The 12,676-nt window shown below is 38.4% G+C and overlaps 1 protein-coding gene across 1 annotated transcript in view; it reads left to right on the top strand.

The window, feature by feature from the left end:
- The window catches only part of TTN (titin), a 322,156-nt gene that overhangs the window by 109,781 nt on the left and 199,699 nt on the right, over positions 1–12,676 (top strand). Inside the window, exons 87-103 of the mRNA XM_066621689.1 lie at positions 233–511; positions 612–893; positions 992–1,270; positions 2,052–2,339; positions 2,473–2,751; positions 2,841–3,119; positions 3,225–3,503; positions 3,953–4,240; positions 4,445–4,732; positions 5,723–6,013; positions 7,090–7,377; positions 7,853–7,945; positions 8,062–8,344; positions 9,835–10,018; positions 11,402–11,491; positions 11,609–11,876; positions 11,969–12,229. Coding sequence (XP_066477786.1) covers positions 233–511; positions 612–893; positions 992–1,270; positions 2,052–2,339; positions 2,473–2,751; positions 2,841–3,119; positions 3,225–3,503; positions 3,953–4,240; positions 4,445–4,732; positions 5,723–6,013; positions 7,090–7,377; positions 7,853–7,945; positions 8,062–8,344; positions 9,835–10,018; positions 11,402–11,491; positions 11,609–11,876; positions 11,969–12,229 — 4,299 coding nt within the window. The remainder of the gene's footprint in view (positions 1–232; positions 512–611; positions 894–991; positions 1,271–2,051; positions 2,340–2,472; positions 2,752–2,840; positions 3,120–3,224; positions 3,504–3,952; positions 4,241–4,444; positions 4,733–5,722; positions 6,014–7,089; positions 7,378–7,852; positions 7,946–8,061; positions 8,345–9,834; positions 10,019–11,401; positions 11,492–11,608; positions 11,877–11,968; positions 12,230–12,676) is intronic.

Raw genomic sequence — 12,676 nt, 5'->3', positions numbered from 1 at the left:
TTGCTGGGGCTTGTTCTCTTTCACTAAGCAAGCCTATACTATTTTCCACTAAAGGCCAATCTTTCACATACCAGGTCTTTTTGTTTGAAACGGAAACATTTTCTTACATAGGCCATGTCCTAATTCTCTCAATCAATGGCAACCTAATTGTAAACATTCATAAAAGCATATTCTCTTCTTTATGACATTGGTCCTTTCCACTTAACAACAATGCAAACCTCCTCTTTTGTAGCTCCTCCTGTTTTCCGCAAGAAGCCTCGGCCAGTTGAAACTCTGAAAGGTCTTGATATTCACCTTGAGTGTGAGCTTCAAGGCACTCCTCCTTTCCAAGTCTCATGGTACAAAGACAAAAGGGAAATCAGAAGTAGCAAGAAGTACAAGATTTTGTCTGAGAATTATCTTGCTAGCGTTCACATTCTCAACGTGGATGCTGCAGATGTTGGGGAATATCACTGCAAAGCAGTCAACGATGTGGGCAGCGACACTTGCGTTTGCTCTGTGATGCTGAAAGGTTTGTAAAAGTCTTGCTGCAACCATCTTTTTCCAGCAGTTCTGCATTTTTCACCCTTTCATCTCTTTCTTCCCTTGTATATTTTCTATCTATTCATCAGCACCCCCAAGGTTTGTGAAGAAACTAAATGATATCACTGCCATAGTTGGGGAGCCAGCTGAACTGCAGGCTACCGTAGAAGGTTCTGAGCCAATTTCTGTTCTGTGGCTGAAAGACAAAGGTGAAATCATCAGAGAAAGTGAAAATGTTTGGATGTCCTATTCAGACAAAGTTGCCATTCTTCAAGTTGTAAATGCAGAACCAACCAACACTGGAAAATACACCTGCCAGATTAAAAATGATGCCGGAAGTCAGGAATGTTTTGCTACTTTATCAGTACTAGGTCAGTTTTGTAAAATAAATAAATAAATTTACATACTGCAGCTACTTTGTAAAATATGTAAAAATTTACATATTTACATCTTTTGCATTTCATTCCAGAGCCAGCAACTATTGTAGAGAAACCAGGCCCAATGAAAGTCACCAGTGGAGATTCTTGCACCTTAGAGTGTACAGTAGCTGGGACACCAGAGCTCACAGCTCGGTGGTTCAAAGATGGAAATGAGCTTTCTACTGACCACAAATATAAAATCACTTTCTTCAACAAAGTGTCCGGGCTTAAGATTCTGAATGCAGGTTTACAGGACAGTGGAGAATATACATTTGAGGTGAAAAACAAAGTTGGCCAAAGCAGTTGCAAAGCTTCTGTACAGGTTTCAGGTCAGTTGAATAACAGGCATTGTCAATTCTGCATTCTTTCTGCATCAGTAGATAGAAGGATGCTGGTGCCTTTGGAACCATCTTAAAAAGCTGTAACTTGGAAAAAGGGGTATAGGATTCAGCACGTGCCAGCGCTGCTAATCCTGCCCATGCCCTGTCCCCATCGCCACCCTTTCCCCATCCCTTGCTCCACTCTGCACAGAACTTACTGCATCCAACATGTGCTGCTCTTTCTGCCGGTGTGCATGGGCTGGTCTGGACCTTCCCATCGGCACCAGTAAGTGCTATGTCAGTGGTTCCCAAACTTTTTCTGCTGGAGGCTCCCTTGATTTACCAGGTCATTGACCATGGCTCCCTGTTAGGGATACAATCCTATATATTGTATAGGTTGGTTTTTTGCAAGGATTTCATGGCTCCCCATGGGCTGGTTTACATGGCTCTTTCCAGCTTGGAGTCTGACTAAGATTATGCCCCAAATCATCTTGTAGTGGAACATGTGGCAAAGGGTCAGTCTTATGAATGAATCCATGTACATATTCTTTTGTCCAAGTGATGCAGTGTTATTGTTTTACCTCTAATGACAATTGAAATATTAAGAGCATGAACATGCTTTTCCAAGATAAAAAGAGAATGCATTTCTGTTTTCAAGACCTCAGAGATACTATTAAGTTTCTCCTTCATGCCTAAAATGATACAACTACCATTAAACACCTGGAAATCTATTAAGAAGATGCCTATGAAAACATGCTATAACGTATCTATCCCACTTTATACTCCACAGATCGCATTATACCACCTTCATTCACAAAGACACTGAAAGAAACACATGGTCTACTGGGTTCAACTGGCGTTCTTGAATGCAAAGTAATTGGGTCACCTCCTATCTCTGTTTCTTGGTACCATGATGGACATGAAATCACTAGTGGAGAAAAATATCAGGCAACGCTTACAGATAATACCTGTACTCTGAGAGTGAATGCTCTTGAAGAGTCAGATATTGGAAATTATTCTTGCATAGCAACTAACGTAGCTGGATCTGATGAATGTGAAGCACATTTCATAGTCCGAGGTAAATATTGAACCCAAGGTAGAAACAATGAACAGGATATTAAAACAAAATAAAATCCAGTCTCTTTATACAATTTTTTCTCGTCTAAATTGAACGTAATTTTTTTAATCAACCTCTTTTTATGTGTGTTTAGAACCCCCATCTTTTGTGAAGAAACCTGAATCTCTGCAAGTTTTGTCTGGGGCAAATATAACATTCACAAGTATTCTTAAAGGAACCCCTCCCCTTGATGTGAAATGGTTTAGAGGTAGCGTCGAGCTTGTTCCAGGACATAGATGTAACATCTCTTTGGAAGAATCCATTGCTGAACTGGAGTTGTTTGATGTTCACCCAGTCCAAAGTGGAGATTATACATGTGTTGTTATTAATGAAGCTGGCAAAATTTCTTGTACAACTCATCTCTTTGTCAAAGGTTTGTCTTCTTCAGGGTTACAGCTTCATATACTGAGAATACACCCATAAATCTTACATCTTTAACTTGGGCTCTCTTATTCTTGATAGAACCAGCCAAATTTGTGAAGAAATTGAATGATGTTAACGTGGAGAAAGGAAAACAGTTTATCCTGGAATGCGCTTTCACAGGCACACCTCCCATTGGGGTTTCATGGAGGAAAAATGGAATAAATGTAACTCAGTCAGAAAAATGTCATATTACCACTACAGAAACATCTGCCATATTGGAGATCTCTAACAGCAAACTGGATGATGTAGGACTGTACTCTTGTCACATAGAAAATGATTCAGGACAAGATAATTCTCAGGCTACAGTCTCAATATTAGGTTTGTAGCTTCTGTTAAATGTGGAGGGGTTGCTAAGGACTGTTGTGAGGTTTGTGTAAATGGATGATTGGTGACTGATATTGTAACTGTGTGTTTATTCTTTAGAACCACCTTACTTTGTCAAAAACCTGGACCCTGTTCAGGTGACAGTTGGAGATTCTGCATCCTTACAGTGCCAAATTGCTGGAACCCCAGAAATCATTGTATCTTGGTTCAAAGGAGACACAAAACTAAGAGCAACTGCTACCTCTAAAATGCACTTTAAAAACCAAGTTGCCACTCTAGTGTTCAACCAAGTGGATAGCAATGATGGTGGAGAGTATATCTGCAAAGCGGAAAATAGTGTTGGAGAAGCTGTTTCTTCAGCGCTACTGTCTGTTCAAGGTGACTATTACAATACACTTGTAAAAGCTTAAGAGATTATTATTGCTCTTTTTTTAAAAAAAAAACATGCTGAGATGTTCCAACAGAATGCTATGGAGCCAAACTGTTGTGCCAGAGCTTATCTATAAAGTCTCTTCTAGGAGTCAGTCAATTTTTTTGCTCTTGCTAATAAAAATGAACATTCCCTACACTTTAAAAATAAATTCCCCTTTCTATATTGTCTACTATTAATTACTCTGATAGAAATTGTTGAAAAATAATTCTGAAGATAATGGCTTCAGCTCAGCTAAGAGTTGGAATAAGCTGGTCACATCCAATTTCTATTGATTTCAATAATATAAATCCATGTATTTTATTTCTGTGAAAAGTTTTGTACAGAATGAGTATGCTATAAGAACTGAAGCATCCATTCAACAACTCTTCATTGTACAAAATATGTTTCCTTGCAGAGCGTAAACTTCCTCCGTCATTTTCCCGAAAATTAAGAGATATCCATGAAACTGTTGGCTTACCAATTACTTTTGATTGTGGCATTACTGGCTCCGAACCTATTGAAGTCACCTGGTATAAAGATGGTGCACAAATTAGAGATGGCTATAATGTGCAAACATCATATTCAAATAACGTTGCAACTCTACAGATCTCACAAACTGATATGAGTCTTTCTGGACAATATACTTGCACAGCTTCCAATGCTATTGGAACTGCTTCTTCCAGTGCTAGACTCATCCTTACAGGTTTGTCAAGAATTAAATATGTATTTTCTTCAATATCATCAACTGATACTTTTATAGCACATCAACACTGATGTCCAGTCTGAAACCCTCTTAATGTACTTTACTTAGGACTTGTCCTAAATTTTCTATTTCTTATTTGAAGATATCATACTTACGTTTTAAGATGTACAAAAGTTACATATTAGTTCTTCTTCCAAACTTTAGAAGGGAAGACTCCTCCATTATTTGACATCCCAATTGCACCTGTTGACGCAGTTGCTGGGGACAGTGCTGACTTTGAATGCCACATTTCTGGAACACGTCCAATTAAGGTTACATGGTCAAAGGATAACCGAGAATTACGAACTGGTGGGAACTACCAGATCAGTTATGTGGACAATATCGCCCACCTGACAATTCTGAAAGTGGACAAAGGAGACTCTGGGAAATATTCATGTCATGCTAGCAATGAAGTTGGAAAGGAATCTTGTACAGCTCAACTTAATATTAAAGGTATTATGTCATCTATTGGATTAGAACTGGCTGCCATGAAAGGCAAAAGAAATACGTATTGGCTTGTATCCAAAGAACCAAAAGCAAAATTTCATTCTTGTCCCTGAACTTTCACACCATCCTTATACCTGTCAAAAGCCACTCTTGCATGTCAAGAAATTTTCCAGAATGGCATATACTAACCACATGTCACCTGGCAGGGTTGGTAGAAATCAGAGACACCTATCCACTGAAACCTCTGTATTTTCAAGATGTACATCTAAATCTAAGGGTTTTTCAGAGTAAATATTTAAAATACAGTGGTGCCTCGCAAGACGAAATTAATTCGTTCCACGAGTCGTTTCGTATTGTGAAATTTTCATCTTGCGAATCGCGATTTAAAACAAACCAAAAAAAAAAGGCAAAAAATTCATCTTGCGAAGCACAGCCATAGAAAAATTTGTCTTGCGAGTCACCAAAAAAATCACAAAACGCTTTCGTCTTGCGAGTTTTTCATTGTGCAAGGCATTCGTCTTGCGAGGCATCACTGTATTGGAAAATGAAAAAAGTTGTTGAGAGGGTGACTAGACTCCTAAATCTATACTGCTTTGAATCTATGCTCTGTTGGCATCTTTTTTATTTCTAAAAAAGTTATCTTTTAAAATTACTGTGTGTTGGCAACCTTCAGTCTCGAAAGACTATGGTATCGCGCTCTGAATGGTGGTTCTGGAACAGCGTCTAGTGTGGCTGAAAAGGCCGATTCGGGAGTGACAATCCCTTCCACACCGGGAGCAAGTGCAGTCTGTCCCTGGTCTGTCTAAAACCCAGCATTATATAAACAACCAGATTTAAAATATGGAACAAGTGGCCTTATTGTGTGATGCTGAAGAGACCCCCAAGGGGTTAATGACTTGAACCCATACTCTTTAGACATATTTCTTGACAAATCAGTCTCAGTATTCTATTTTCAGTTTTGTGTACAGATCTTGAGATTTACTTCCTTCCCAACAGAACGGCTGATTCCACCTTCTTTCACCAAAAAACTGTCTGAAACGGTAGAAGAAACAGAAGGAAATGCATTCCAGCTCGAGGGCCGTGTTTCTGGTTCTCAACCTCTAACTGTTGCCTGGTACAAGAATAACCAGGAGATCTATGAAAGCCCTAACTGTGAAATATCATTCAAGAACAACACACTTCTTCTTCAAGTTAAGAGTGCAAGCCAAATTGATGCAGGTTTATATACCTGCAAAGTATCCAATGAAGCTGGGAGTACACTGTGTACTTCTTCAGTTGTTGTTAAAGGTTAGTTCATCTTGCAGTTGTCTGCTTTATAGTTAATTTTTCTTTGTCCGTTCATAAGCTGTCATTATTTCTGTTACTGTCTAAATGAATTCTGGATTTGTATATATATCATCATTCCTTTTGATAACTATTCTGTATCTGGTGATATGCAATCTGGTATATATACATGCAAGTGACAGAAGTCAGATTGCAATACTAATCAGATAACAGAAAATTGTACCTAAATTCTTCATTGTTTGAGATGTTTGTTACTAAAAAGTGCCGCTGTTAACCAACATCTTTAAAAATCAGTTGTGCTTGTTTGAAGAGGCTAAGCACTGATTATGACTGAAACAGATGTCCATTAGATGCTTTTTCTTAAATAAGGAGCATCTTTAAAAAGTTACATCTTCATATTTTTAATGCTTATATTAACATATAATGCTTTTTTTGTTAGAAACTATTCCCTTAATTTGTTTTAACATAATATAGAATCATTTCAGTAAAGAATATATGCAGAAAATGTTTTCAAGGAAATAGCCAGAAATGTCAATAGGTGACTTGCATGCTTTTTAAATATGATGCTTGCCTCATATTAAATGCATCCAAAGTGGAAGCTTTTTATCAGCATGAAAAAATCAATTTGTGCCAATTTGGAAATCCTTGGTAGTTTGTGCTGAAAATATTGCTAGAAGGAAGGGTAACAGTACAATATTGCACTATGAATACTTTTAAAAGCTCTTATATTTGTTTCTCTCTCCCTCTTGTTTTTTGTTTGTGTGTGTATGTGCAAAATAACAGCTTTATACATCACTTTACAGCATATGCATTTTATACTTCCATTCTGATAAGACTGACTACTTTTTTTAAAAGAAAGCTTTTAAAAATCTAATCTATACAGTGTTGCTTTTACTGTTCAGACATTGTTCTGGAAAATGGAATTCACCATAGTACACAAGAACGATGTACATTCTTTAGCATACATTGGAAAACATGAATCTTACCTGGATCTATATCTTGTTGCTGCAGTGACATTGGTACCTAACTACTTTTCTTCCTTTCCTTTCTGAATTTCATCCTTTGCAATGGCATTTCAGAACCCAAAAAGCCACCCATATTTGATCAGCCTCTTAAACCAGTGACAATAGATGAAGGCAAAATCTTACAGCTCCGTTGCCACGTCCAGGGTTCCCAGCCAATCAGAGTCCAGTGGCTAAAAGCCGGGAAAGAACTGAGATCGTCTGATAAATGCAGCTTTAGCTTTGTCAATGGGAATGCTCTTTTGGAACTCCAGGCAGTTACCAAAACTGATTCTGGCGAGTATGTATGCAAAGCTTCAAACGTGGCTGGAAGTGATACTTGCAAGTCCAAAGTGACAATTAAAGGTACTGTGAAACAAATGTTTAGGTGCTTTCATGGAAATTCAAAATGCGATGCCTGTCCATCATCTTCCTGTTAATGGTAACTAGGGTTAGCTTCACACATGTTAACATGATGAATATGCTTTTTTGCTGGGGGAATTGCACAAAATGTGGTATGATTTGCATGTCCACATGCATCATGGCATGGTATGGTATTGTCTGAGGATGCCACACCATCAAGAAACATTTGTTCATGGTCTTAAAGAAAGCTACCCTTAGCTAAGAGTTAAAGGGTGTCCGATATTCCATAACATAGTCAAAAGGTAATGGTGAACACCTCTTATACTATATAACATGAATATATACAGATGAACCCTATATATAAGATGGGCAAATATTTACAGTAGTTTTATTAATATCTATGATGTGTTGGTAGTGATTTACTTTTAGGCTGCTTAATTTATACCCCACAATTTAAATCCTTCAATTTACTTTCCAGAAAAACCAGCAGCTGCACCAGCGGCTAAGAAAGCACCTACTGATGGGAAACTTTATTTTGTCTCAGAGCCCCAAAGTATCACTGTAATTGAAAGTAAGTCCACCTTCCAAAAGTTATAAATTCAGATTTTTTTGCATTTGACAGAAAATGTTGACTTCTGTTTTCCTTAAACCTGCGTGATGCATATTTTCTTTATTTTTCTCACTCAGAGAGTGTAGCAACATTTATTGCTAAAGTTGGTGGTGATCCAATCCCTAATGTGAAATGGATGAAGGGAAAATGGAGGCAGCTCAACCAAGCAGGTCGCATTGTCATTCAGCAAAAAGGAGATGAAGCCAAACTGGAAATAAAAGATGCTACAAAAACAGATTCTGGCCAGTACAGATGTGTGGCTTTCAACCAACATGGTGAAATTGAAAGCAGTGCCAACCTACAAGTTGAAGAAAAGAAACAAGAAGTAATTGAAGGTGATCTCAGGGCAAAACTAAAGAAGTAAGTACTGAAATTGCTCCCACAATGCAATTTTATACGTCAGGAAAAGTAGATTACTTTGAAACTTAGTATTTGAATTAAGAAATATAACCCGCTCAGGCTACAATACTAAATGGGTTTCTGCTCTCTTTTGGCTCATTATTTTTTACTTCTCAAGTTTTTGAATTTTTTAAATGATTGTTTTGTTTGTGTTATTATTGCTTATTGTTTTATTTTCTGTTATTATGTGCATTTTAGAAAAATCTTAATGTAAGCTGCCTTGAAGAAGAAGGCGTTACGGGAAGGGGGGACACGGGAAGAGGGTGGCTGGGTGGCATGCCGGGGGAGGGAGGGAGGCGGGTCCAGGGAGCTCTGCTCCACCGGATCCAGAGCGTTTGTGCAGGGCTCGCCGCCCTACACAAACGCTCTTCCCTCACCGCCGACCTTTTGGTTGACGGTGAATCGAGTAGCCTCATTGCTAGGGTTACTTCCCTTACCCAGAGGAAGGGGTGAAAGTCCCCTTCTCCTGAGTTGCCGTGGATGTGCTGGATGCGGCGGCCGCTGTTTTTGGTGTCATCACAGCCATGTGCCATGGGAGCGCAGGATTGGGCTGTGAATGAATACTAGTGAGTTCATTTATTTATATGGGTATTTTTAAAAACACATATTCCCTCTCTTCTCAAGAAGACCCACGGCAGCGAACAACAAGAATTTAAAAATTCATAAACACAATAAAAAATACATAAGAACATAAGAACATAAGAACAGCCCCACTGGATCAGGCCATAGGCCCATCTAGTCCAGCTTCCTGTATCTCACAGCGGCCCACCAAATGCCCCAGGGAGCACACCAGATAAAAACAATAAAACTAGATCAAAATATACAGCAAGAGAGAAGGGAGAACACAGCTTAAATATAATTAAACTTAACGTAAACGTAATCAAAATAAAACTTTGTAGAAGAAATATGTCTTTAGCTCTTGCCAAAATACTGATAAAGTTAGGAGCCACAGCAATCATAACTTTAAAAAAGGGATTTAAAATAGATAAAAATACCACTGAAAAATTAACCTTCCTGTTACCCAAATGCTTTATTTCTGCCCAATGGAAGTTGGTGAATGACAATATAGGTGATTCTCTAGTAGAGTCTAGCAAATCTTTGTGAGACCCTCCACAGTGTGAGGTCAGTCTAATAAGAATGCCTCTGAAGATTCAATTTAAATGTCTTGTGCATAAGACATGACTAAAGGTTCTTCCTTGTTCAGAGAAATCATAAGGGGACACTCAAACTGTAATGTACTTAGCGTCATGGCATGCTACATTATACACAGTTTAAATTTAAAATTTAAAACTAAACTAAATTTGTGAGTAGTATCTGAGCAGCTTAGAGTCCTTTTTAAAATGAATAGTCAGTGTCAGAACTTCTAGGATCTTGCATGCAATTCATATTACTGTGAGAAGGAGAAAATATGATATCTATTTGTCTAACAAATGAAATGGCTATTTATATAGGACTCCAACGAAAAGAAAGGAAGATGAGGAAGAAAAGGCCATTGATATCATGGAACTTCTAAAAAATGTAGATCCTAAAGAATATGAGAAATATGCTCGAATGTATGGAATTACAGATTTCCGAGGTCTCCTCCAAGCCTTTGAATTGCTAAAACAAAGCCAAGAAGAAGAAACCCATAGACTGGTAAATATGGATATCATAGTAGATCTTCCATGTTTATTTCAAGCTAGTTGAAAAAATATTTTTATACTGTCAAATAATTTTAAAAATTCAATGCAATGAACATTTCAAGTGTACAAATATTAGCTGCAAAGAGTTCATATGTTAAATCCAGGACTTATTTGATCTACAAACGACCTAATCCTATTGGGTGCTTATGGCAGTAGATCTTGCAATCTGCCACTGTAATTGCTGATGCAGCACGACAAAATGTGTGCCATTGTTATGCATTGTAGGATCACTGGCACAAATGGCCAGAGGCCCCACATGCACACCAAGGAGTCAACCAGGCTATGCGGGAGCAGATAAGGTAGCAGTGGGGGCAAGTCCTTGGCAAATTGGGGAGGGTCAGGGAGCAGGCCAGACAAGTGGGGGTTCAGTGGTGGGAGGGGTGGATCTCAGCAGCAGTTGTACATGCCAGGATCCTATCCAGGGGCAGGAGGTCTGGTCTAGAGGGTAGAGCCTCCATTTGCCTGAAGATAACATCCACAAGGTAGCCAGTTCGAGGCCACTGGCACTGTGCGACCTTGAAGCAGCTGACAAGCTGAAGCCGAGCTATTCCATCTGCTCTGAGCGTGGGAGGATGGAGGCCTGGATGGAGGCCAGATCAGAATGAAACATCTGAATTGTTGTGGCTCTTGAAAGATAGAGCCTTCTTTCAATTGTAAAAATCCCTACGGGGAATTAAATAAGCCTGCCTATGTAAACCGCCTTGAATAAAGTCTTGAATAAAGACCAAGAAAGGCGGTATATAAATACCTGTATTATTATTATTATTATTATTATTATTATTATTATTATTATTATTATTATTATTATTATTATTAGTTTATCCTCCATTCCTGGTCCAGATCTGCCATCTGAGGCTCTTCGGACATCTGCCAGCTAAATAACTGACATAGGTCTGAGAGACCCATTAGCAGTCATGTGATCTACCAGGAGCCATCTGCTCTCCACCACAGGATGCAGTGCATGCACTTTTGGCAACACACAACATAAACTGGTGGGGGGTAGGATTGGGGCCTAAGTAAATTCTATCGAATGTTCCTTCTCTGAAAGATTTGAGTCAGAGATCTTCATATGAAATGTATGAATTAAAACTTAATTTTAGGGACACCTGAAAAAGAAAGAAGTAGGTAACCTGGTAGCTTTCACTGTGCTAACATCTATTACCCTTGGCTAATCTGGGGAGTTTCAGAAAGACTGGGGCGTAACTCCCTTGTAAGTAAGCAAAGTTAAATTGTTATGGGTACACATAACTACTTTGGTTAGATAGCACTTGGGGGGAAAGGAATAGTAAAGGGAAAAGCTTTATTTCATGTTAAATCACAGTCTTTTCTTCAACAGGAGATTGAAGTGAAAGAGAGATCTAGAATGGAAGAGCAAGAATTTGATGAACTGGTATCATTTATTCAGCAAAGACTTACACAGACAGAGGTGATTAATGCTGTATATTACTATATGATAGTATATGTTAGTTTATAGTAATATTATTATTACATAGCATGACCTGAGCTTTGAAGGAGAGATGAAATCATGGTTACTGTTTTTCAGCCTGTGACCCTGATCAGAGACATTGAAGATCTGACTATATTAACAGATGAAGATGCTGTGTTTGAATGTGAGATTAAAATAAACTATCCAGAAATCAAACTTTCCTGGTACAAAGGCACAGAAAAACTGGACTCTAACAAGAAGTATGATATAAAAATTGATGGTGATCGACACATACTTAAGATTAGGAATTGTCAGCTTGAAGATCAGGGAAATTACAGAGTGGTCTGTGGACCTCATATTGCCAGTGCTAAGCTTACTGTAATTGGTAAGAGCAAACACTGTATTTAAAACTACCTTAAGGTCTGATGTAGGGTTTGCCTTATATCTCCTAAAATATGCACTTTAACTTGTCAACAGAACCTGCAATTGAACGACCACTGCGTGATACTTCTCTCAAGGAGGGCTTTACATGCTCCATGGTTTGTCAGTTCTCAGTTCCAAATGCAAAATCCCAGTGGCTCAGAAATGGAAAGGCCATTAAGATAGGAGGTAGATACTCAGCAGAAGTCTCAGAGAAGATGCATAGGCTCATTATCAAGGAAGTCAAAACGGAAGACCAGGGGCGGTATACCTGCAGGTTTGACCATCTAGAAACATCTGCAAACCTGACAATTGAAGGTTTGTTTATATCTTTATTATAATAAATAGGTCTGAGTTAATATTCATGAATAAGCTATAAAGCTAAGGAAAGAACAACGAGGGACAACTCTCTGATTGGAGCAAATCTCTCTCTCTCTCTCTCTCTCTCTCTCTCTCTCTCTGAGATCTCAGTAAGATTGTCACCAAAATATTTTAATTTTTTTCTCTTTCAAAATTCTTATAACAAAACTTTTCCACTAATTATTTTATTTTATTATTTACTGCTTAATATGTTATATGACTCTTACTATGATCATGGTGCCTTTCTTCATCTCTTCTCTTGATTCTTGCATAATGGATCATTGTGCTAACTATTTTATGTTTCTAATTCACTTCCACAAACACACTGCCCATGCAATGCTCATTCCTTTACTATCTATAGCAGTGGTTCCCAAAACAGTGGGTTGTGACCCACCGTAAGGAACC

Source organism: Tiliqua scincoides, chromosome 1, assembly GCF_035046505.1.
Source record: "Tiliqua scincoides isolate rTilSci1 chromosome 1, rTilSci1.hap2, whole genome shotgun sequence".
NCBI lineage: Eukaryota > Metazoa > Chordata > Lepidosauria > Squamata > Scincidae > Tiliqua > Tiliqua scincoides.
The sequence above is the reverse complement of the archived record's forward strand: the minus strand, read 5'-3'. Positions and strand labels throughout refer to the sequence as shown.